Source organism: Anabrus simplex, chromosome 2 (genome assembly GCF_040414725.1).
Source record: "Anabrus simplex isolate iqAnaSimp1 chromosome 2, ASM4041472v1, whole genome shotgun sequence".
NCBI classification, from domain to species: domain Eukaryota; kingdom Metazoa; phylum Arthropoda; class Insecta; order Orthoptera; family Tettigoniidae; genus Anabrus; species Anabrus simplex.
This window is the reverse complement of record NC_090266.1, coordinates 132,083,278-132,109,506: the sequence shown is the minus strand read 5'-3', so window position 1 is coordinate 132,109,506 and position 26,229 is coordinate 132,083,278. Positions and strand designations below refer to the sequence as shown.

General features: G+C 38.4%; 1 protein-coding gene across 1 annotated transcript in view; it reads left to right on the top strand.

Moving 5' to 3' along the window:
- Positions 1-3,988: 3,988 nt before the first annotated feature.
- The window catches only part of LOC136863932 (adenosine deaminase-like protein), a 384,258-nt gene continuing 362,017 nt past the window's right edge, over positions 3,989-26,229 (top strand). Inside the window, exons 1-2 of the mRNA XM_067140373.2 lie at positions 3,989-4,046; positions 24,391-24,491. Coding sequence (XP_066996474.2) covers positions 24,447-24,491 — 45 coding nt within the window. The 5' untranslated portion in view covers positions 3,989-4,046; positions 24,391-24,446. The remainder of the gene's footprint in view (positions 4,047-24,390; positions 24,492-26,229) is intronic.

Genomic DNA, 26,229 nt, shown 5'->3' with positions numbered 1-26,229 from the left:
AGAATTTTTCAAGTCAAGCATGTTCCCTAGAATGGATATAATTATAAACATGTTCTAAAATATAAAGTTTTATGTTGACTAAATTGTACGTTTAAGTAATTCATAACGTAGCCAACAGATGGCAGTATATATTGCAATATTCAAAAACAGTGTCATTTCAATGCTACTGTAAAGAGGGAACAGAAGGGACACGGGCGGCCGAGCATACAGAGCAAAAGGAGGCGTGGTGGAGAATTAAATGACCCTGCAAAGCTATTTAAAAACGGCCGTAACTACGTCAAATATAGTCACAGCGGCTCAAAACCACTTTTGTTATGTAGAGGAAGGTTAATATAATGCATTTATGCCAGAATTCAAATTTCGACAATTTCATCCATTTACCGAAAAAATGTGTCCCAAGTCCCCTTAAGCGACTTCAGCTATCGAGCTCGGTACTCGATACTTTGAAACACACATTCCTTGATGGCACATCGTTAAATTTACCACCATCATCTATCTTAATAAAAAGAACACTAGTTTCACTGTTAATTACTGTGAATGGAGCCACCTGTCTTCTGTCGAGAATTCTTCTGATGTCTTCAAAATATGTTATTAAATCCTCCTCACACCACTTAGCAAAATTCTTCTCCTCCCTGTCGATCACTTGTTGTAATCGTTCTTCTGGATTTCTCCTGTCTTTGGGGAGCCTAATCGTTTGGTGAGAAGGTTGATTTGTGAAAATTGTAGGAACTGCATCAGGAGTTAATTTAGGAATTTTACAAGGGATACGAATAGACTCACCATTTTCGGTTGTGAAGAGATCTTTCCTAACCACAAATTTTGGTTCGAAATGTTTCACACATACAACAGTTTGGTCTTTGACTTCCAACCTTTTCCGATGAATATTCCTTATCCATTTCTCCCGTAAATCTCTATATTTATGGAATTTAAAAGTTGAAGTATCCGCAATGGTATAGTTTGATCTACAACCAGGAACGTAGCAGGAACGACCTATTTCGTGAAATTTTACAGTACGGCAATTTATACACAATTACTTACTAACAATACCATTATACACACTCTTAACCATGCACCATACTAATAAACCGTTATAGATTACTATTTCACCAAATATATACTTAGTAGGTATTTTAATTACTCGATCAAAATAACATTTTAACACAATGTATACAAAGCTATGAACCAACCACCATGTCTCAAACTCTCGCCCACGTAAGCGCCATTTTCCTCCCAATCGACAGTAGTATTAAGGTCTGATATATAGTACTCGGTCTTATTTAAAGCAATCCAGTGACTGGGCGTAGTGCGCTGCGCCGTTGCCTACGAGATATACAAGGCCGGGACATAGATACTCATTTGTCGCTGAAAAAGCGGCCCGACCGTGTTCACGGTTTGGCCGCTAGATGTCAGGTTTCCGTTCTCTTCTTGGTGGACTTTAACGCTGTGATATGCGGAGTAATTGTGATGCTGTGTTGATTTTGTGCAATTTATTGTGAATATTGTTTCTGTCTGTGATTGTCTGTGAGGTTGAGAAGAAGGTGCACTGTTGTGTACCTCTCTGTATTTCGGATGACACTAAAAAAGCATGAAAATTGACGTTCCATAGTTTCCCTTCCGAGTGCGGTTTAAGGGAAAAATGGAAGCAAACTACAGTAGAACCTATGATTGCGAGCATAATTCGTTCCGGCAACATGCTCGTAATCCAAATCTCTCGTATATCAAAGTAACCTTTCTCTTAAGAATCTATTGAAACTCGGATGATTAGTCCACAACACAAAAACATTTATTCGCATAACATTTCTAAAACAAAATATAACGTAAAACAATTAAACCGCAGTTTACCTTACTATATAATCATTGTTGGTGTGAGGGAGACAAGAGATGACATGAGAAGAGTTACTGTGTAGCACGAATTTCACTAACGGAATCACTGCTATCTGTTGGCTCATTGGAAGTGTTTTCTTTTCGTGCAACTTTAACGAGGAACCTGTCCAATGACTGTTGCTTTTGCCTTTTTTTGAGGATTTCACGTAAATGTGACATTGCATTGTCATTGAACAGATTCATCCACTGTAATCATCTCCTTCTTCCGCCCGAATTCCTTTTTAGCCTTCTTTTCGTTCACAGGGCCCATCGTTGCAGAACAGTAATATCACAGATGACAGAAACAAAACTTGTACACTCGTACGGTGTTGACTATGCGAGCGAGGCACGCCAACTGAAGTCCAGCGCGGGAAATGATTACACACACTTTCCCTGGAAAGAGAGTGGCAGGGTGAGGGGAAAACAAAGGCACAGGGGAGGTGGAAACGTACGTGCACGTGACGCTCGTATTGCGAAACCTCACTCGCTTATCAAGTCACAATTTATTTAACATATTTGCTCGTCTTGCAAAACACTCGTGGACCAAGTTACTCGCAATCCGAGGTTCCACTGTATTTCTAGGCAAGGTGATATAGTAGAATCTCTTTAGGTACTTAGCAAGTCTTCTCATAAAACTGATTTCAGTGTAAGCAGCAATCAAATTTCCTTCTGTTTTCATTGTGTATCCTATTCACAAACAGGAAAATGTTAAACGCAGGGAGCGTCCAGCTCCCAAAAATGATGTATTGCCATCAAAACTTAGTAAAAGTTCCGATTCAGATAACGATGAACATACCATATCTTCATATGTCAGCCACAAACAAAAAAAGGATTACCAGTTTCGTTTCTATATCAAGGACAGTCTACGGGTATCTCTGTTAAATCTAAAAAATACACGGATGAGAAAATTAAATACCAGATTACAGAAAATATTCTGTAAATTGAGAAGTAGGATACGGGTAATGAAATCAGAAAAAAGCTTTACGGTTTCTGAACTTGACCAAAAAACAAAGCAAATTGAAAGGCATGTCAAAATTGGTCATTTAGGAGCTTTATTCCTGTTAGAAGGAATTTAATTTCCTTCTTCTTTCTTCATCCGTTTACGCTCCAGGGTCTGTTTTTTCCTCGGACTCAACGAGGGATCCCACCTCTACCGCTCAAGGGTAGTGTCCTGGAGCACCAGACTTTGAGTTGGAGGATACAGCTGGGGAGGATGACCATTACCTCGCCCAGGCAGCCTCGCCTGCTATGCTGAACAGGGGCCGTGTGGAAGTATGGGAAGATTGGAAAGGACAGGCAGGGAAGAGGGAAGGAAGCGGCCATGGCCTTAATTTAGGTACTATCCTGACATTTGCCTGGAGGAGAAGTGGGAAACCACGGAAAACCACTTCGAGGATGGCTGAGGTGGGAATCGAACCCACCTCTACTCAGTTGACCTCCCGAGGCTCAGTGGACCCCAAATTTCGTGACAGGGCCGGGAAAAGAACCCGGACCTCCGGGGGTGACAGCTAATCACCCTAACCACTACACCACAGAGGCGAACACAAATTTAATTTTACAGGAAGAAAAAAGAGAAATAATGTAAAACGACGCGAAATATTTGCGTAACGGGCATAACATCGCTCACCAAACAGCGGCTTCGATACGAATGTCAAGATATCAGATGTGCGTAGGAAAAGATTGGATCGCTGATAATTGGTGAAAGGGCGGTTGAACCCAAAGTTATTTATGACCGCAATCTCGATCCGCTTATCAGATACTCTGAGGCACAATTTAAGGAATCGGTAAGAAGTTACAAACTCGCTATCAGATTTCTGTGCTTCCTTCGTGAATTACTTATTTCGTTTAAGGATATTTTAAGAAATACGTTGTAGAAAATAAGTCAAACAATTGTTCTTGGTCTATCTTTGATCTCATATCTGTTTGCTGCCTCCTGAAATCACTAGTTTTAATGAATTTTTATAGTTTTTCTTATTCGTACATGTTGCAATGAGCGGGCGAGACAGATCAGTAAAGAGGTCTCTAGCGGCACTTGCTGGAAGTATCCCGAGGACGAGTCTAGCGTGCTGTTTTTTCCGGCCTTGTGTATTTCGTAAGCAACGGCTGCGCAGAGTCCAAGAAAAACAACGAAGAAGAAGAAGAAGAAGAAGAAGATTACGCGGCGCAACGCGGAATTCAAAAAGGTACGGAGCGGAAAAAGTCGAAATCCATCTAAACACTGTCTAAATAATTCGTTTCTATTTTGTTAACAGAATGTATACCCCGCCAGATTACCGCAGATGTATTTTTTAATAGTTTAACCTAAAAGTGGACTTTTTGGTGCCACTAATGTTCATATTACCTTGATTTGTAGGATGGTTATGGAATTTCATACTACAGTAGTATTTTACATTGATTTTGCAGATTAATGTGCATTCAGAAAAACTTACATGGTGCTATAATTGTAGGATAACTTAAACCTGGTTTCATATCCTTTTGTAAGTATAATTTTCCCTTAGCTAATCGGAAATACGAGCGAGTTGAAAGACAGGGAAATCATATTCAAGATATAATTTTGGTTTTGGTGATCAATAAGTTGACATTTGATTATGTTCGAGTCACTTGTACGTTCTTCTTCTATTCTCAGCTATAATTTGACTATGGAATGTGTATGTGGGAAATTGGGTGCGAGATTTGTAGATCCTGATGGGTGGACAGGATATAGGAATCTACGTTCAGACGGCCTTCACTTTAACCGCAATGGTGCATATAAGTTTGGGTTTGTTTAGAAGCGTTATAGGGAGGTAGATTCAGGAAAACGGGGTGGATTAGAGAGCGGTGATGACAGTATATGTAGCAGAAAGTCATGTAAGGATGACATAAAATTGTTAGTATTGTAAAGAAAGGAATACAATTAAATGATTTAAGAGATGTGTATTTACTAGTTATTGTAATTGGAAATTAATTACGGGTGGGAAGTGATAAGGAACTCAATTGTTTGATTGAATTGAATGTAACTTAATTGTTTATCGTGGGGACAGGTTAGGAATGGTAGGAGAGGGAGCACTCATAGTGGTGAAAGAAGAATATGTAAGCTGCGAAGAAGTTACGGATGAGAAACATGAAATACTTTGTGTAAGCTATGAAAGAGTTACAGATGAGAAACTTGAAATACTTCGTGTAAGGTGTAAGACAGTGGGTTTCGAACCCACTATATCCTGAATGCAGGCTCACAGCTGCACACCCCTAACTGCATGACCAGCTTGCACATTGGAAAAAGAATTGTATATGTGGTGCTGATAAAGCCAGATGAGCTCTATAGATAAACTGAAGTGATAGATGGATTAAGTGATCATGAAGCTGTGTTGTTTTTTTTTTTTTTAATTGAAGAGAAATATAGCAAGGTTGTGAACAGAGGTGGATCCAAGATTCCCTAAAGGGAAGAACATTTTTTTTAGTATACCATACCACAAAGCGAAAATGAGTTTACATTTTGTATTAGAGCGAGAACCGTACTAAGAGGCTACGTATTCATCATCATCATCGTTGACCATCTCCAGTTGCCCAGGTGTGGTGTACGAGCCCCCTCCATCTTTGTCCATGAACCACTGTTCTCTCATAATTTTGTCCTCTCTCCTTGACATCTTTCTTCACCAGATCTGACCATTTTCATCTGGGTCTGCCCACTGATCTTTTTCCTTTCACTTCTCTTTCATATTCTCTTCTTGCAGTCCTACATGCACGCAACCTTCAACAAATTCCCTTCAACAAATCAGACTTTTATAGTTCCATACATTTTCATGGATATTAAACCATTCAGAGTTCTCATTGTTATATGACTATAGAAACTGCAATAAGCTTGCAGAGTCATGCAAGTGACTACTAGCAACTACGTATTCCCCTATTTTGGTGATGTGTGCTGTTGGTTTTGAATTAATAATAATAATAATAAATTATAATTATAATAATTTAATACATGGGATTTCAAAAAGTACAGTCGAGCAATAATCGCTACTACCTGAGGAACACGTACCGCTACTGTCTCCAGCTGGGTTTGTGATTGGTATCGTTGGGGGAGGATTACTATGGGAACACCATGAACACCATGGGTTGGTGTTGCTTGTGGGTGGTACCATAATGTGTGATACACCGTTGGTCTACATTGCGTATGATTAGTACCACAACGTGAGCAACACCATGAGTATGCATGGCCTGTGATCAGTGCCACTATATGAGGAACACCACGGATCTAGCTTGTGCCCGTGATTAGTACCTCTATGTGAGGAACACCATGGGTCTGTGTTTCCTGTGAGTAGTGCCATTATGTGTGACCTACGCTGGGTCTACACTACCTGTGATTAGTACCACCATGCGAGGAACACCATGATTCTACATTACCTGTGATTAGTACTACTAATAGGAGAAACATGGTTCTGCTTTACCACTGATTAGTACTATTATGAGGGGCCAGTCACCTGGATTTTGGACCCCTTTGAATAACAAGCATCATCCCAGGAAATAAGGCATTGTGATTCGGATCCACTGATTGTTTCGGACTCATGGTAATTTTTTTGTTATCATTCGTTGTAGATTCTAGTCAGTGGCTACATTTTGAAATTTTAATTATAGTTTCATTTTGTTGCACCTCATATCATTAGGGGCCGATGACCTAGCTCCTGGGCCCCTTTAAACAACAAACACCAAGATCATCATCACCATCATCATCATCATCATCAACTTTTAAATGTGACACGGGGATGGGAGACTATAGCCCCTCTTAGCCCTCCCTGGATCTGCTATTTGTTGTAAAAGTAGGAATATTAGGCAATAGGCCCTACCAATGGTAGATAAGCAAAGCAGGGGGAAATTTTTGAAAAGCAATTATGATCAATTGGGAGAGGTTTAATAGAAATGTGAACAGCTTGTGGGATGGGTTTAAAACAAATGTTGAGGAGTGTGAAAACAGGTATATACCTTTAAAAGTGGTAAGGAATGGTGAAGACCCTTTGTATTATAACAGGGAGATAAAAATAAAGAAGGAGTAGCAGATTAGAAAGAAATATAGTTAGGAACGGTCAAGAGAGATTGAAGGAACTTAACTAAAATGGGTTAAAACCCCACTGCCAGCAGCCTTGAATGTGGTTTCCCACTTTCACACCAGGCAAATGCTGGGCTGTACCTTAACTATGGCCACAGTCGCTTCATTCCCATTCCCTTCTATCATCGCCATACAACCTATCTGTGTCGGTGCAACGTAAAGAAAATTGTATTTTTTTAAAAAGCACTAAGAAATTGAATTTAGCCTAAAAGCCAGCCAAGGATAACATGAGCTATATGAATTTTAGGCGGAAAGAGGGCCCTGGAAGGACATTCCAGGGATCATTAATGAACAAGGGGAGTTTACAGTATATGCGATTACATACAGAAGGTAGAAGTATTCAGTCAGCAGTATGTAAAGGTAGTTGGATATAAGGATAATGTCCAAATAGAGGAGGCTACTAATACTGGTGAATTACTGAAATTTACATGTGGTAATAAAGACATTAAAAAAAGGTAAAAAATGTTGAAAGCTAGAAAAGCAGCTGGGATAAGATTTCTTGGGATGTGTTGGAATATAGTGCTATATCTGAAATACTTAATTTGATTACTGTTTGCTTGAAGGTGTGATAGCAAATGCATGAAGAGTTGCAATTTAGTAGCCCCAGTATATAAGGGGAAGGGTGATAAACTTAAAGCAGATAATTACAGGCCAGTCTGCTTGACGTGTTGTTTGTACGGTCTGGAAAAGCATTCCCATCTGTTTCCTATTTCATCACCATAAGACCTATCTCTTTCGGCCGGGCTGAGTGATTCAGACGGTTGAGGCGCTGGCCTTCTGGCCCCAAATTTGCAGGTTCGATCCTGGCTCAGTCCGATGGTGTTTTAAGGTGCTCAAATACGTCAGCCCCATGTTGTTAGATTTACTGGCATGTAAAAGAACTCCTGCAGGACTAAATTCCGGCACGTCAGCGTCTCCGAAAACCGTAAAAGTAGTTAGTAGGGCATAAAGCAGATAACATTATTATTATTATTATTATTATTATTAATATTATTATTATTATCTGTGTCGGTGCAACATTAAGCAAATTATTGTAAAACACTCACTAAAAAATCTAATTTAGCTCTATCCAACGTATTTGATAGGGTAGATCATGGTTACAGAATTGTGAGCGACTACAGGAAGACCTGGACAGTGTTGTGAGATGTACAGCAAACAGTGGAGTCTGGCTAAATGGTTAACATGCTGGCCTTTGGTCCAGTGGGTCCCTGGTCTGATTCCTGGCCACCTCGGGGACTTTAACTTTCATTGGTTAATTTCGATGGCTTGGGGGCCCCATCCTCACAGACACGCATGTCGCCTATGTTGCGTCAACTCAAAAGAACTGCATTAGGCCTCTCTGGAGGCCACATACCAAAGAAAAAAACCCAGAAAAAACAATGGTACGATGGTAAACAGGATAAAAGTCTGGTATAATAGAAGGCATTTTGGGTTTCAGGAAGGTTATACCAGTAAACCTCAACTTGGTAGGATTCCGGCAAGATATAGCATATAATTTAGATTCAAGAGTTTTGATAGACTGTATCACTATTGACCTATCCAAAGCTTTTAATAATGTAGATAGAGGAGATTTCTGATGAAAATATGGGCTATTGGACTAGACAAAAGAGTGGTTGAATGGGTCGCTACATTTCTAGAAAATAGAATTACCGAGCAAGTGGTCGTGCGGTTAGGGTTGCGCAGCTATGGGCTTGCATGCAGGAGATAGTGGGTTCGAAATCCACTGTTGGCAGCCCTGAAGATGGTTTTCCATGGTTTCCCATTTCCACACCATGTACCAGTAAATGCTGGGGCTGTATCTCAATTAAGGCCATGGCTGCTTCCTTCCTGACCGAGCTCGATAGCTGCAGTCGCTTAAGTACGGCCAGTATCCAGCAATCGGGAGTGGGTTGGAACCCCACTGTCGGCAGCCCTGAAGATGGTTTTCCGTGGTTTCCCATTTTCTCACCAGGCAAATGCTGGGGCTGTACCTTAATTAAGGCCACGGCCGCTTCCTTCCCATTCCTAGGCCTTTCCTATCCCATAGTCGCCATAAGACCTCTGTATAGATAAGAAAAGTGTTTTTCCACCAATCAATACACAATTTATTTTAAATAGATTAAACTAGTACCGGTTTCGGCTCTTTGATGGCCATCATCAGCTAGTACATGATTTGTTTCCAGCCATTAGACAATTCACAAGTTCACATCCGAAACCGGTACTAGTTTAATCTATTTAAAATAAATTGTGTATTGATTGGTGGAAAAACATTTTTCTTATCTATACTTTGAATCTGTCAATACGGAAAATGAAATTTATAAATAATAATAAAACCTCTGTGTCGGTGCGACATGAAGCAAATAGCAAAAACAAAACAAAAATAGCTTCCTTCCTGCTCCTAGCCCTTTCCTATCCCGTCATCACCATAAGACCTAACTGTGTTGGTGCGACGTAAAGTCAATTGTAAAAAAAGAGATTAAAAAAAGAAAATTGAATTCAGATAATTAGAGTAGGTGAAGTGTTATCTGACCCTGTATTGAGTAAGAGGGTGGTACCGCGACAGTATTATTGGTCCTTCAGTATGAGTAAAGAACCGGAATCACAGATTAGCCTAATGTTATACTGTATAGAGTAGTAAATAAGTCACAGAATTGTGAGCAACTACAAAAAACAGCTAGACATTGTTGTGAGATGTACAGTAAACATTGGTGTGATGGTATATGGGATGAAAATTGATGTTTGTAAGTTTGTTGTTGTTGTTTAAAGGGGCCTAACAGTTTGTAAGTTTTACCAAGAGGAAGAGTCCTCTCAGGTTTGATTACTGTGTTCTTGGGGTGTTAGTACCACATGGGAATCACTGTAAGGACCTAGGTGGTAATATAAGGAATAATCTTCATTGGAGTAATCACATTAACGATGTTGTAAAGAAAGGTTACAGATCTCTTCACGTGGTTGTGAGGCTATTTAATTGTCGTAGTAAGGATGTAAAGGAGGCAGCATTTTAAGTCTCTGGTAAGACCCCACTTAGAGTATGTTTCCAGTGTATGGGACCAACACCATGACTACTTGATACACGAACTGGAAAATAATCAGAAGAAACCAGCACGATTTGTTCTTGGTGATTTCCGACAGAAGATTAGTGTTAGAAAAATGTTGCAAACTTCGGATTGGGTAGACTTTGGGAGTAAGGAGATGAGCTGCTGGACTAAGTGGAATGATCCCTGCTGTCAGTGGAGGAATGGCGTGAAACGACATTAATAGTTGAATAAGCTTGAGTGGAACTTTTAAAAGTTGGAAGGATCATAAAATGAAGACAAAATTTTAATTCAGGAAGACAGGTTGTGCAAATAAGAAATTATACGATGAGTAATAAGGAATTGGAGTAATTTATCAAGGGAAATGTTTGATACATTTCCACAATCTCTGAAAACATTTAAGAAAAGGCTAGGTAAAGAATTGGTAGGGAATCTTCCACTTGGGCAACAGTCCTAAACACAGATAATCGATTGATTGATTGATTGATTGATTGATTGATTGATTGATTGATATAAATTAATTAATTAATTGTTCGTTCCAACTTTAACTCGGTACTTCTTCTTTGAATGCCTTATCCATTAGCGAAGGTTGGCTGCAATGTTGGTGAAATTAGTTCTATTTCATGTTATCATTAATTCATTCCTGATCATTCTCATACATTTTTCAGCCACAAGTGTCTTCCAGATCCAAGCCTCATCTGTCATCAGTTTTACCTTTCACTGTCAGTTTTAGGAAGTGGTACTCGACGTTCTCCATACGTCCTAACTAGGCTATCGCTGCGGCTTCACGCTTCGTGTTCAAATCCCATTTTTGTTCTGGTTTTTATTTATCCACTTATGTCCATTGACAGTTGCCACATGTATGTTTCTTTTCAAGTTAGTGGATACAGGGCGTTACGTTGATTGTGAAATTACAACTGGGTTTCACAAAAAATTGTTACGTATTTATTATGTATAGCCTACATATATATGTGTTCTCTTTCATGGATTACAATGTTTTGTAAGTTCATTCTTATATTAACACTTCAGGGAGATACGGTGCATTCCCTTTTATGATACCGATCGTAGAAACATTCGAAACAAAAATTTCGCACACCACGAGCATCGCGCGGAGGCAGGTTTGCCACAGTTATATTTCTGAGCTGGAATATCACTCGGGATAGAAACATCAATAATATTACTGGTGATTTCACATGTTGGCAATAAATTTGCAACAAACTATGCATAACGCATCATTTTTTCAAAAACTGTTTCAAATAAGTTGTTTCATTCATTTTTTGATGTTTTAAAATTCATTTTCCAGACAGAACATAGATGTTAAGGACAGTGATATTTTAAAGTACATTGAACAAAACCATTTATGTAGTAATCGTCGATGGACAAAAGTAATCGTAAACAGAATGACATATACGCCAGCTCACGCTAAGACGTGCCCCATTTGTATGTAACTAAATGTACATCATCATCATATGGCATTCCTTCAACACCACAATCTTAATCAAAGCTTCATTATATTAATATGTATATATGGTTCAGCTGAAGATGACCTTGAATATGAGGTCGAAACCGGTCCTGTAGTTTAATGTATGCAATAAATAAGTATTGATTGGTGGAAATCCTCTCCTATTTTTAATTGGACAAAAGTAAATAAAGGAAACAAACCACAAAAAACCAATTCATCGGGATTTGAACACGGTGCAAAATTGTGAAGCTACAGCGAAAGCCACACCACCACCCTGTTGGTTAAGCTTACTACACGCCAGTAGGCAGGTAAAGCACGTTGGAAACTGTCATTTTCTCCAAAACGGTCTAGAGTCTATGGATAAGCCAAAAAATGTGTTCGCTTATTTCAACTCCCCTTTCACCGAGCGACATTTCTGGGAAATAGGGTGTAACTTATCAATAATATGTTGGCTCCAGTATCTAGTAGTCCGACAGTGGGAACATTCTGCAGTAATAAGATAATCGAGGAGGTGTGGGGAGTAACATAGTGATATTGCAGCAGATTAGGACCTGAGATACGCTTACTGCCAATTAGCGCGGTTGAGATCCCGTTTCCCGAATGAGGAGTAGAACAAGATGTAGAAATATGTCCTCGTCCTCCACACCGAAAACACGTAAGAGATTGCCTGCGGTTAGATATTGCTTTTCCTGGGGAGGCAAATGAACATTTGATGTCGTGGGCAAGGGAGGTGGAGGAATAGGCAAGGACAGTGGACGGGACAGTGGAATAGTAGGAGGTATTACTGTGAGAATTTAAAGCGTCAGCTTGTGCAATGTTGTACAAGTGTGCAGAAGAGATAGGCAGGGCAAAGGAAGGAAGGAAGGAAGGAAGGAAGGAAGGAGAGGCATAAAATTGTACAATAGAAATTAGTTCAGATGGATGATTAGCAGTTGCCAATATATCTGTAAAAGCAATTATAGTATCGAGATAATCATAAATAGATTCATATGGACGTGGATGCCTACGAATAAATTCCAGGCTCAAACTGTGTCGTATTTGATAAGGAAGGAAGTGTCTATGAAGGGAATCTCGCAAATCTTGCCAGAATTGAAAACTGTGCATATTCTCTAACCAAAATTTGCCTAAATATGTAGAAATCTTAGAGTGTAATAAGGTAAGAAGTTGAGGAAATGTAGCTAAGCGAGTTTGCAAAAATTTACAAGCAGAAAATAACCATAAGGTTAAACTTCTTTGATCAGTGGCCGTTAACTGTGGGACTTGAAGAAGAGTTTGTTTTATTGTGTGAATGTTAAGAGAATGGTGTAAGGCTGTATTTGGAAGACAGAGAAATGTCATGGTGAGGTACAGAAGTAGGAGAAAAATGTGTTTTCTGAGATTGGTGTCCAGGGTCAGGTTGCATAGCATGTATTTTAGGAAATGCTTCTGTTACATTAGATACAGGACTTGAGTGTTTAACGGGAAGCTCTAACTGTTCATAAATAGGGAGTGAATCGGTCCTTCCTAACTTTGAAGTATCTCTGAAATTAGGGGTGTTCAAATTTGGTAGAGACTGAGTCTGTGGCGGAGCGAGATTGCTGGTAGACAAATCTAAAAGATGTACAAAATCGTCCAAAAAATGTGCCATGATAAATAAATTTTTAAAAAATAACTGTAGTGAGAATGAATATACAAAAAGGGAAGAAAAAGAACAGATGATAATCATACAAGAAAGTTACAAAAGGGTGTAGTAGGTTGGCATAAATAGATCAGAAGTACTCTGCTAGCAATTGTTACATGTTTTTTTTGTACTGCGTGATGCTGTGCTACCAATTTGTAACGTCACCTAAGAGATAACTCTAATGTAAACAAAGACTAATTATCAATAAAGTCACAGTAAATGTGTATTAGTGCGTAGTGGAATGAAAATAAGAGGGGCTCAGAAGAGGAGGGCCATCAGGACCGATGATTATAAGGGCAAATCAAGATAACGGGATTAGAAATAACATGTTTAGTTTTTGAACCAGCGGAAAGATAACAACATATACTCTAGCAGGAACTATTTAGCAGGATTTTTTATAAATAGAAAGACTGTACAGTAATAAAAAGGAGTGTACAAATAGATATAAATTAATTTTTGGTAAGATTGAGAAAATGGAATGTACAAATAAATATAAATTATTTTAGATCATAACAATTAAAGAAGAATTGACAAATTGAAAAACTGTACAGTGAGAATGGAATATACATATAAATTTGAATTGATACTTAGTAAGATATTTGAGTGCAGATGGTTTAAAAAAAAAAAAAAAGAGTGTACAAATAGATACAAATAAATTTAGAGTATAACAATTAAAGCAGATTTGACTGCAAATTAAAAGGCTGTACAGCGAGAATGGAATATACAAATAGATGTCAGTAAATTTAGGATATACATTAATTCTCAAAACATGGCTGATAACTAACAGGAGAACCAACATGAAGAAAGTTAGTATATTTAAAGCTTGTAGATGAATTCCAAATATAATAATTTAACCTAACAGCAGTGCTAAGGGTAAACATGTGCTAGATAAATACACTGATGGATAAATATGTGATACAAACAAAAAGCATTACAAGCAATTCCAAGTACATATTTAGAAGAAATAGATTATAAGAAAATTCGTTAAAATAAAGATGTGAGACGTGAAGAAAAATAAACTTGATCACCCCTGTGGGTGGGGGACGCGGACGAAGAATTCACCCACGGTATCCCCTGCCTGTCGTAAGAGGTGACTAAAAAGGGCGACCAAGGGATGATCAAATTGAACCACTACGCAGGGAACACCTTGGGTCGCTTTTACTTGTGCGTAGTACCACTATGTCGGGTACCAAATAGGTTTGTGATTAGTAGCAAACTAGAGCGCGATGGCTTTTATAGTACCTGTGATTAGTAGCACTATATGAGCGACACCATGGGATGAGGGATGGTTCAGGCTTGCCTATGATTAGTACCCACTATATGAAGAACACCACGGGATAGTACGAGTCCCTGTGGTTAGTACCCTTATGTGATGAACACCATAGGTTTGCGTTGCCTGTAAATGGCACCGCATTGTGCGAAACCATAGGTCTCTAATACATGTGAGTAGTACCATAATGTGTGGAATACCGCGAGTCTACGCTACTCTTGATTAGTAGCGCAACGTGACAAATACCATGGTTCTACTTTCCTAGCGATAAGTACCATTGTGAGGGGCCGCTGACTTGGATTTTGGACCCCATTCGCTTACAAGTATCATCGATTCAGTATTGTGCTATAGAAGCAGTCCCTTGGTCAGTAATACTATTGTTCTACGCTAGCTTCTGTGCATGTGAATCACTGTGGGTCGGTTCCACTGTTCATTTTAAATTCATATCCATTCATTCTTCGTCCTCACGTTTTGAATTGTGGTCAGTGGATGTTTTTGAGCTTTTAATTTGTCATTTCATTTCGTCTCATTTTGTGCCATTGGGGCCGATGACCTTGATGTTAGGCCCCTTTAAACAACAAGCATCATCATTGTCATAATCAATAAACTTGATCCAAGGTATCATTGCACATGCTTAAAATCTATAATGAGCCGGGCTGAGTGGCTCAGACGGTTGAGGCGCTGGCCTTCTGACCCCAACTTGGCAGGTTCGATTCTGGCTCAGTCCGGTGGTATTTGAAGGTCCTTAAATACGCCAGCCTCATGTCGGTAGATTTACTGGCACGTAAAAGAACTCCTGCGGGACTAAATTCCGGCACCTCAGCGTCTCCGAAAACCATAAAAGAGTAGTTAGTGGGACGTAAAGCAAATATTATTATTATTATTATTATTATTATTATTATTATTATTATTATTATTATTATTATTATTATTATTATTAAATCTATAATGATCATAACGAGTTCCACTATGACATGAGTGTGCCTTAAAATGTGAAACATTAATAGAAAACTAGTTCTAAGGGATCATAGTACATGCTTAGGATTTTTAGTGGTTGTGAAAAGTTCCATAATAATACAAGTATGCATAAAAATGTGAAATATGCCGGGGAAATCTTATACAAGTTACAAAGCTAGTACAACCTATGGTGTAAAGGGTCAGGATGGGAGAAATAGAATATCAAAAGAACACAACGCGAAGTGTACGTCAGACGTGTAGAGGTTATGGTAGACGGCCGTTCATAATTGCTACTTGACATGAATAATGCAAGTTCTCAGCAAATTGTCCACAACGTGCAGACCACTCCCCCAACGTTGCAAGTGATAAATATCATTATTGATCCGTATTAAAGATACTGTATGTAGGATGCTAAATAGTTTATTATGTCACCTATTCAATATACAGTATTAGAAATTTTAAACATTTAGGAATTTATCATTATTTCCATATGAGACATGTTTCGCCCTTCTTTGAGGGCATCATCAATCATAGTACTACCTCAAGGCATAAATCAGGTACCTGATTTGTAATTAAATTGTAAATACTAAGATATAATATTGACATATTACAGTGGAATAGTCAAGAGAAAAACAAAGTTCATTGATGATGTAGATGCCAATATATCAGCCGTTGGCTGTAAATTATCAGTTGTGAAGGATAACATTGTCAAAATGTTAGGGAATGTCCTACAAAGGATGACTTAACATATTAACATGGGGCAGTGTAAAGGAAAGATAAGTGACTTCCACTAATAGGTAAGACCACAGGGTATTTGACAATGTCCAGCAGCAGTGGTCCGTATGAAGTATTGACGTTACATTATCAGAAATGTTGGTAACTGTTACTAAAATTTCATTAATAAACGGTGTTCATTGAGAAAACAATGTTCTTTGATATATGGAGTTAAAAGGGGTTATATTAATTTATTTATAGATACAGTAGTCGGCACCAACGCGTAAAACCACAGGGTATTTTAGCAGTGTCCAGCAGTGGTGGTCTGAAGAATCATAGACACTACTCTATTAGAAAATCTTAGGAAATATGAAGTTTATTTATTTATTTACATGGAAGCAGTTTGGGGAGAAAGGGTACAAAGTGTCTGCACCAATGTTCATAACAATAATTACTGCCGTTGGTTGATGACCACAGTTTGACAGGGCAACTACACAGTAATATTTATGTTATTCTATTGAACAGTTGGGAAATGACAAGCTTATAATCACAAGCTTATAATACATATTTGCAAGGGAGCAGTTTGGCAATCTTAAAAAATGTTGGAATATTTTTCCTAGCATTCCAATAATTATGAACTGAGGTCAAACCACACTGCATATTACTGTGTAGTTGCCTTGTCAATACTGCAATCATCAACCAACATCAGAAATAATGTGATGCACATTGGTGCCAGACATTTTGTATCCTTCTCCCCAAACTGCTCCTTATTGAAGAATGGGACAAAATTCCACAAAAAACTGCTCACAGACTTGTCAGGAGCATGCCTCGAACATGTGAGGCAGTAATACAGGCACGTGTAGGGACTACCAGATATTGAAATGTTTCATTTTGTGCTCTATGTGAATTAATTGAAGGACCTTCCACTTTCGGTTTACGACATTGTGTTGAATTTCTGGTTATAGCACCAACATGTGTGATAAGTGAACAGAATAGTACTTATCAGTTAAATAACAGTTTCATTTTCCAGATAAAATATCTGTTTCACTCTAACCATTCCTGAAATAATAATGCAGGTGTTTAAAATGTCCCTCTAATTTTTTTGAGTAGTGTGTGTTAATGTTTTGTATATCTAGAGAAGGCACATGGCAGAGTACTGAGGGAAAAGATGTTCACCATACTAGGGGATTATGGGGCCGACCCCGTGGTGTAGGGGTACCGTGCCTGCCTCTTACTCGGAGGCCCCGGGTTCGATTCCCGGCCAGGTCAGAGATTTTTACCTGGACCTGAGGGCTGGTTCGAGGTCCACTCAGCCTACTTGATTAGAATTGAGGAGCTGTCTGACAGTGAGATAGCGGCCCCGGTCTAGAAAGCCAAGAATAACGGCCGAGAGGATTCATCGTGCTGACCACACTACACCTCGTAATCTGCAGGCCTTTGGGTTGAGCAGCGGTCGCTTGGTAGGCCCAGGCCCTTCAAGGGCTGTATTGCCATGGGGTTTGGTTTGGGGGATTATGAGATTAAGGGCAGATTATTAAAAGAATTCAAAGGCATTTATGTGGACAATTGGGCTGCAGTGAGAATTGTTAGTAATAGGTTGTTCTTGGTTCAAGGTACTTACAGAGTACGACAAGGCTGTAATATGTAACCTTTGTTGTTTTGTCATGACCACATGTCGTGACGCGCCCCTTTCATATCTCGGTGTCGAGCGGACTCGAGTGAGTCTCAAATCCGCGATCTCCGAGAATGAAGAGATTGGGAGTAATGGTCGAGAATCTAAGTTAATGTGTAACAACAGCAAGATGTTACAGTGCTTCGAATATTTAAATGAGTGATAATTTTATTTGAGTGGAAATTCGAAATATTCGAAGCATATAACTTAATTCAATACAATTTTAGATAAAGTGAAGTTTAGTGGAAGCAGGCCCAGTGTGTGTGTGCTACATTGTGAAATATCCGACAGAATGGCGCCAATGCAGAAACAGAAACGCATTAGGAAACCTTAAAGTGTAGTTCGGGAAGCCAGTGGAAAGAAATGTCACGTTGGCCATGCAGTGATTTTGACGCTTCAGAAAATATACTTTGTTCTAGAGTGTTCCATGACACTCCCCCCATCAGTTAGTGGGAGGAACACGTGAGCCAATCAGAGAGACAACAAAACTTTATGGGTGTAGGGGATGATATTCGGGAAGGCACTGAAAAAATTCGAGAAAGTAGCGAATAAACATATAAGCTGGAGTGTGGGAAGCACTCAGGGAGAATCTTTCCAGCTACTGTGAAAGATGTGTCATGCAGTAAGCCACAGGGAGAGTCCAAGGGAAAATTGTTCCAGCTGGAAAGTTCTAAATTCTCATGGAGGGAATTAGATATTTTTCACCAATGGAGCATGTCAAAAACATATCAGATGCAAGGCTTTTCAGACGTTTGCTCTATTAACCAGCGTTTTGTCTTAGGTCTGACACTAGACTCATCAGAGTGGGATGTGTCAGACCCTACCCACTGACACTGGGGTGCATGCAGGTGAACCTATCAGAAGCCCTTATAAGAGGCACAGTCTGATAACTGCATTCTGAAACATGAACTAAGTATTCACCAAGTTACACAGGCATATTTCAATTGTAAATTAGCTTGTCTAGAGAGAATTCAAGAGGACAGGGACTGAAGAAAATCCCTCTCACATATCAAGTTTGTAAATATTTGTAAAGACTAGTTTCCTTGTTTATTTGTGTAATTGTAAGGGTATACCAATGCTTTGCATAATACAGGTGAAGGGAGTTGTGAGTGAATTGGAAGTGTAGTCTTGTTATTGCCATAACGTAAGCTCCCTTAAATCGAGCCCAAGTCCCCAGCCTGTCCAGTCCTTAGGATCATGACGGTTCATAGTTTACATGGATCATCTGTGTAAAGGTATTAAGTGGCAGGGTGGGATTCAGTTGGGTGGAATTGTAGTAAGCAGTTTGGCCTATCAATCAATCAATCAATCAATACTGATCTGCATTTAGGGCAGTCGCCCAGGTGGCAGATTCCCTATCTGTTGCTTTCCTAGCCTTTTCCTAAATGATTTCAAAGAAACTGTGTTGACTACCTGGTCTTAATGGCAGATTGTGCAGGAAGTCTGAAATCTAATATCTTGGAACTTGAAAATATGTGAAATGAGTATCATATGAAAATCAGCCTTTCCAAGACTAAAGTGATGTTGGTAGGTAATGAACCTAACAGACTTGAATGTCAGGTTGAGATTACAAAGTTGAAACAGGTCAATGATTTCAGGTATTTAGGAATTGTATTCTCCCAGGATGGTTGTATAGTAAGTGAGATTGAATCAAGGTGCAGCAAAGCGAATGCATTGAGTTTGTACTTGCGATCAACATATAAGAAATAAACAAATAGTTTCAGACACTTAGTGGCCATCTTCAGCCAAAATAAAATAAAACAGATTATGTGAAAACTAAAACATATGTATACAAGACAAAGACAATGTTGCAGGAAAAATACATAGGAAAAAATTATGGTTGTGATCTTCTTGTCATAATATGATGTCTTTAAGTAGAGTTAGGACCTCAGGCAATGAAGTAAATCTGGAAATGATATGAAACTCAAAAGTAATATTTATCTCCTTTTTAATTTCTCTCTGTTTGTTTATTGATTCATAATTCTGGCTATCATTCTGGCAGATTGGGCGTTACATGAAAATAACACCATCACATAGAAATTTACAGAATGCTGGAGTCTGTTGTTGAAGCATCTTACATTTTTGGGAAAAGACTCTAAGGCAGCTACAGGTAATGCATTCCAATTGTCGATTTCCCAATTTACAAACAAATATTTACCACAGTTAGTTTTCTGCTATCTACCTTTTACTGTATGCAGATTATCTGTCCTACTTAAGTAACAGGGCTTTTCTAGTTGACTGTTCAACTCTCCCCAAGCTGGCTTTTTTGTGTAGGCATTAAACATGGCACATAACCATGTTCGTTTCCTTCCAGCCCTGAGCGTCTCCACACAAGTTTCTCTATCATACTTGTCACACTACTTCTAGGATTGAAATCGTTAAGCATGATTTGTGCAGTCTTTCACTGTACCATCTCAAGTTGGTTAATGAGTCCTGTTGGTTATGGATCTCAGTACTTTGTATGCATTTATTGCATTTACTCGCATTAATGGAATAAAAAATATAGCAATGCAATGGAAATTCATGTCTTATTACACAGAAATAATAATCGTATGTGAAGATTGTCATAAATTGAACATTGCTGATTGTGTATACTTCTAGGTTACCGTATGGTAATCAACATAAAAGCTGCGCACTTACTTGAGATATTTCTCTTGCAATCTCCTCATACGATGCTGTTTTATTCATTTATTGAGGTACTCTATGGAAGCCAGTGAATGAAGGCAGGGATGTGGCACGTACTTACACAACATCCCTCGGTCAAGAAGAGGGAGCCATTTTTGTTGTTTTGATTCCCGTTCCCACAATCCCAGCATGCTTAGCAGCCTAGTGCACCGTTATTACTCGAATTCCATTGTTCAATTCTGTCAAAGACTTGGCAATTATTTGATAGATTAGAACATGATCTAATTCACATTCAAGACTTCTCAAGACTCTCCAGGTATTACAAATGATTTGACAAGTAAACTTGTGAAGTCTTGAATTTGACAAAACTTTGATCTTGTACAACAGACCTAACCCTTCACTGCGCAATTTTTCAAATTTTGATGAAAAAATATATTTTATTACTTATAATGTACTAATTTGTGGAAAAATAGTAAAAAAAATTATATTTACAAAATGTGAAGGTTATGGCTTAAAAAGGGGTTTGGGTCTCAGGAGGAACACTGCGCACTGAGGGTAAAATAATGTTTGAAAACTCTTAGAACACATAAATACTTTATTGCAGGGGTTTTTTAAAGATGTAATTAAAAAATTAACCTTCCAAAGCAAAAAGCACGAGAAACTAAATGGCACATATATACAGCATGTACAAAACACATTGTTTGAAAAATAAAAAAAACAAATACGATAAATGAACATTCACGCTGATTATGAATAATGCATTGCACAATCAGGTAAATTTAGCATATATGTTTGATTTCCTTTTATAAGCCTAATTATCACACAGATAGTAGGCTATTACATGTCCGGCCCCATGGTGTATGGGGCAATGCGTCCGCCTGTCACCCGGCGGCCCCGGGTTCGATTCCCGGCCGCGTGAGGGGCTTTTAATTGTAATGATTAATATCCCTGGCCTGGGGACGGGGTATTTGTGACGTCCTTAATTTTCTTTTACTCACACACAACATCCCGCATTACCGACATTCCAATTACACGGAGGTTCATTCAATATGGTGCCAGTAAGGGCAAAAGATCCACATGGATCGACACCCCGAACAAATAGCATTTTATAAGAAGTAAAAAAAAATATGCAGCAAGGATCAGTTTGAAAATAAATTTTATTTTTTCCTTTCAGTGGGAAATATCGTGTCTACTCAATTTCAATTAGTGTGATAATTGTAAAAACAGTTTTTCTTATTGTGTAGGCACAAATATACTGCACACTTTGTGCACTTAGAATGTGTTTTGGCACTACAACCAGGCAATTTAATGTGCTGCTGATTCTCGGTAAATACTGGCAAATGAGAAAGTTAATCACTCCGAACATCTTGTGGTGGTGCTGGTGTAGTAGGGCCTTTCCTCTCCTTTAGCTGTAGCTGCACTTCAACTTCAAATCTAAGCCTTCCCCGTGAGGGAGTAATGGGTTTTCCAAACTTGCAGAGTATTACACCAAGATCAGCAAGGAATTCAGCAAGTGTCATAATAGGCTGTATCCCTTTTTAAATAAGGCATCTCTTAGACAAAAGCCAAGCATTTATGACTAACAGATCCAGCTCACATATTTCATCTGGTAGCACTGTTGTGCCAGAAAATTTGAGATCGTCAGCCCATTGCATACATCCTCTTTTCCATATAATATTTCTATATTTCACTTTGTCTGTTGATGGATTTGCTAAGGTAGAAATATGCTTAGGACCTTTCTGTTTTGCACCATCTGAGACAGACTCTACACTGACAGATGTTTGTGGCTGATTGGAATAAGGCTCAGTAGGTGGTTGTTGTTTGGTACCAAATGTTGATTGATTAGGCTCAGGGCCAATTGGTGGTTGTCTGGAGAAAGCCTTAGGGGTTATGTTCTCAGAAAAGGGTATATTTTCCATCCTGAACTCTTCATCACTATCATCTGAATAATCCAGTCCATCTTCACTATTTTCAGCTACTGCAAGAATTTCTTCCAGTGCAGCAAACAATTGTTTATCAGTTAGTTTGTCATTATATGATATTTCTAATACAATACAAATATTATTAAGGCATAAACACACTTTGAAACACTGTCAAGCAATTTAAAAACACTCCATTTCGGTCCCTGAACAAAACCAAGTCAATAATAACGAAATCATATAACCTCTAACATGGTCTCCATAAAAATATTCATGACTGCGCAGTGGGTCTCACAAGGAACAAACAGTTTTCACTAAATTTTCTGCTGTAAAGAAACATAATTCCACAAAAAACCATGTGTATATTATCCTAAAAGCCCTCAATTACACAGAAAATATTTTAACAACTGAAATTTGTCACTCTATGCACTTCCTATCAACAAGAGAAACACAGGTATTTGGAGTAATGGCTGTTGTCATGGAAACTCTATAAAATTTCTTTGTAGGTGATCCCTTTGTTGGTCTATGGTGGATGATTTTTGAACTAAAATGTCTGAATAGACCAGGCCTCACAAGGAACACCATCCTCATGTGGAAGATCGGTTATTCAGTTACTCAGGGATGCAAAAAGTAGTATGGGTCTCGTGAGACCCACTGCGCAGTGTAGGGCTAAGGTTGATAGTATATCATCAGCAGTTATTGAATGAAATAACTTTCTCACGTGGAAATGCGTGTGCCGATAAATTTTGTCAAAAACCTGGAAAGTAGTTCATGTTCAGCTATAAGCCCTTTAATACCATTAGCGAAAGTGAAAACAGAATGACGGTATCTTAAACTGTTCACGAGTTAGAGTTTGACAACTTAGCTGAACAACCATGTATAATTTGTTAATAAATGTAGATAGGATGTACACCTACCTGGATATCTCACAGTTGTTGTCGACAGGGTAGCCTCTAGTGATGCATCGGGCCAGAGGTGTTCTCTGTGACAATTCCCCTTCAATGATGTGTTTGTTTTTAAGTGCCGGATCATCCCAGAAGTATTTCTGCTGACGTATTTTACTTCTTTAGAACAACACAGCGGGCTGTGCTATGTGGCATCTCTTCTAAATAATCCCACGTTTACCACTTAGGTTGCATTTTGGACATAGTCTTAAGGCTGTCGTGTACAGTTAGACACAATTACACATTGCACTGTTATATACCGAAGTACCTAATTATGACACAAATACTCTATAACATTGTAAGGAATTATTTCCTTCGTCACCATAATGTCTGTAAACTCTAGCACTGGTCAAATGGCTATTGAATGTGGCGTCTGATAAATTATGAGTGATACCGATGTTCACCTACGTTAGCCGTCACTTTCTGTACTTAGCCTTCTCATTCGTGTACTTACTGCTGCATGCCATGCCAAAATGTGTATCCTTCATAATTGTGATACTGCATCAAAATAAAGCTCGGTAGGAATGAAACAAACGAATGCCCTAGTCGATCGTTGACACGTTTTTATGGAATGGAGAGGGCCTGTTGACTATTAACATACTCGGCACAAACAGCGTTCGCCTCCGTCTACCTATAGGCCTGTGACACGCTGCTTGCCGCACAGTGAGGAGATAATGCTCTTGAGATCTCTCAAAATTTCTTGCGAGGAACAGTACTTGTGCTAGTCTCACGGAATCTTGATGCCCCATCTCAGACTGCCCATCACTAGATAATACAGCACTTCACTAGTCCTACTATATATAATATGGAGTAAGTTACGTGGTTTTTCCTGTCACAACCAATAACTGCCAAGTGTTTATCAACAATTCTAAGTGTCTTTTCCACATTTAGCTTCTTGATGTTCTGCCAAATTTTGATATCCTGCCAAATCCTGATATCAAAATGTACCTTACCATCATATTCTCATCAACGGCCTGTATTCTTTCCAGTCCACAATTTTCTATTTCTTTTCCTTTGTTATGCATGCAGCATTTGTTCTTTCCATTTCTCTGCATTCTCTTCTTTCTCTACAAGTGTTCATTCCTTTTGGGTTCTTCTGGGTTCTTAATATTCATGCCCATGCTTTTCTTTCCTCTGTGTATATGCAACATCAACCATTCTTATAATAACTTATCATACTAACCTGAATAATTGTGGTTAAAATTGTTTTTAGGCTCAAGATCTGCTGTTTCTTCAGAGGAAGATCAAGGAGGAGATTTTAAAGACATAATGGAACAAAATTTAGCTGAATTTTGCAGGATTTTGCCAAAATTGGTAAGAAAAACCACATTAGATAGCATTAAATGATTTGCCTTAATTCTCTTTTGATATGGAAGTTATAATTTCCTCTCTGTTTCCTCAAAGTTATGCACGAACAAACATCAGTTTACTGCTGTGGCTTTACAGTTTCTTTTGTCTTTATGACCACAGCTAAGTTCTTTGGGATTGGCTGTAGATAAATTTGGAGTGAGAGATGTCTGGACCATACAGGGACGCATTGTTGTAAAAAGAGAGGAAACCAGACACAACATAACAACAATGGATGAACTGGACTCCCTCAAATAAATGAACAGTACTATAGAGTATTGTTTCACCCTGTGTCTGTAGGTTCTACTGTGAAATAGCTTTCTAGTTCCATCAACTGGGGTTACTTTGCACCACTGTAGTGCATCACCTCAGCATTTCTTTATTAAACATTCCAAGGAGTTATTTGTCTGTAAGTTGTGATATTTAGGTAGGCAATATAGGTTATAGTGATGAATGTGTGGCTGACTAAACTTCATACATAGAATGGAAATACTCTTTTTGTGGGGTAAAATTTTGGAGCAAAGTATCCCGTAGGGGAGGGATACTTTGCTCCACTTTAAAAACTAATGTTGTTTCCACGTCTTTCAGCGAGTGGTGTCAAGTTACCCACCGTAGTATATCACATTGCACCAAAGTACTTCAATCAGGGTATGGAAAATAAGAAACAGAGCCCATAACAATAGCATGTACCAAATTAAAAGGTATAATATAAGAATGATTCTTGATAATGATCAGGGTATGGAAAATAAGAAACAGAGCCCATAACAACAGCATGAACCAAATTAAAAGGTATAAGAATGATTCTTGATAATGATACTTCATATAAAAAATAATAATTAATGAGCTTAAATTTATCACAATAAGAGTCATTGAAACCTAATATTGTATTACCACTTTACAGACCCTTGTTCACCAAAAACAGTCAAGTTCTGGAACACAAAAAAATCCCTTCTTTGAAACCATTTTTGATGGGTTTATTCCACCAATAGTATCATCCCATTCATAGAACATCTTATCTTTTCGGGATGGCCATTTCCAAGATTTCCAAGAACGAGACATTGCACTAATCGTTGCTCCCTTATCATTACAGTCAATTATAATTCCTGGATATAACTCGTTATTAGAGCCCGGAAGTTAGGCATTTATTTTTGGTTAACATAGGCAGTCAAAAAGGCACTTGAAATACTGAAAATAGGCAGTACTGCAATTAAAATAGGCATTTATTAGGAGTAAAAGCAAAGAGGAATCTCACTCATTATTAATGAAAATATGTATTTTAAATACTCATTCATTTCTTTGTTATCAATTTTGTCACATAATTAGCATACTTGCTCTTACTTTGTAACTTACCAAGGGAAATGTTCAAAATTTTCCAATTTCTTTGCGATCATTTAAGAAAAGGCTAGGAAAACAACAGATAGGGAATGTGCCACCTGGGCGACTGCCCTAAATGCAGATCAGTAGTGATTGATTGATACTTTCCTTGGTTACAAGCAACAAAAAGGTACTTTTTCAAAGTATCAACTGTCATAGACGCTTGTCAGAAAGAATGTTTTTCATCATGGAAAAGGAACATTGTACTTCCACTGAAGTGATTGGCGCAAATTTGAAACAGTTCATTTTGGAAGGACACATGCCAGTTAAAACAGAATTTTCACCTTTCAGAACATCACAAATGTTCTTCATTTTTTTCATTATCCACATT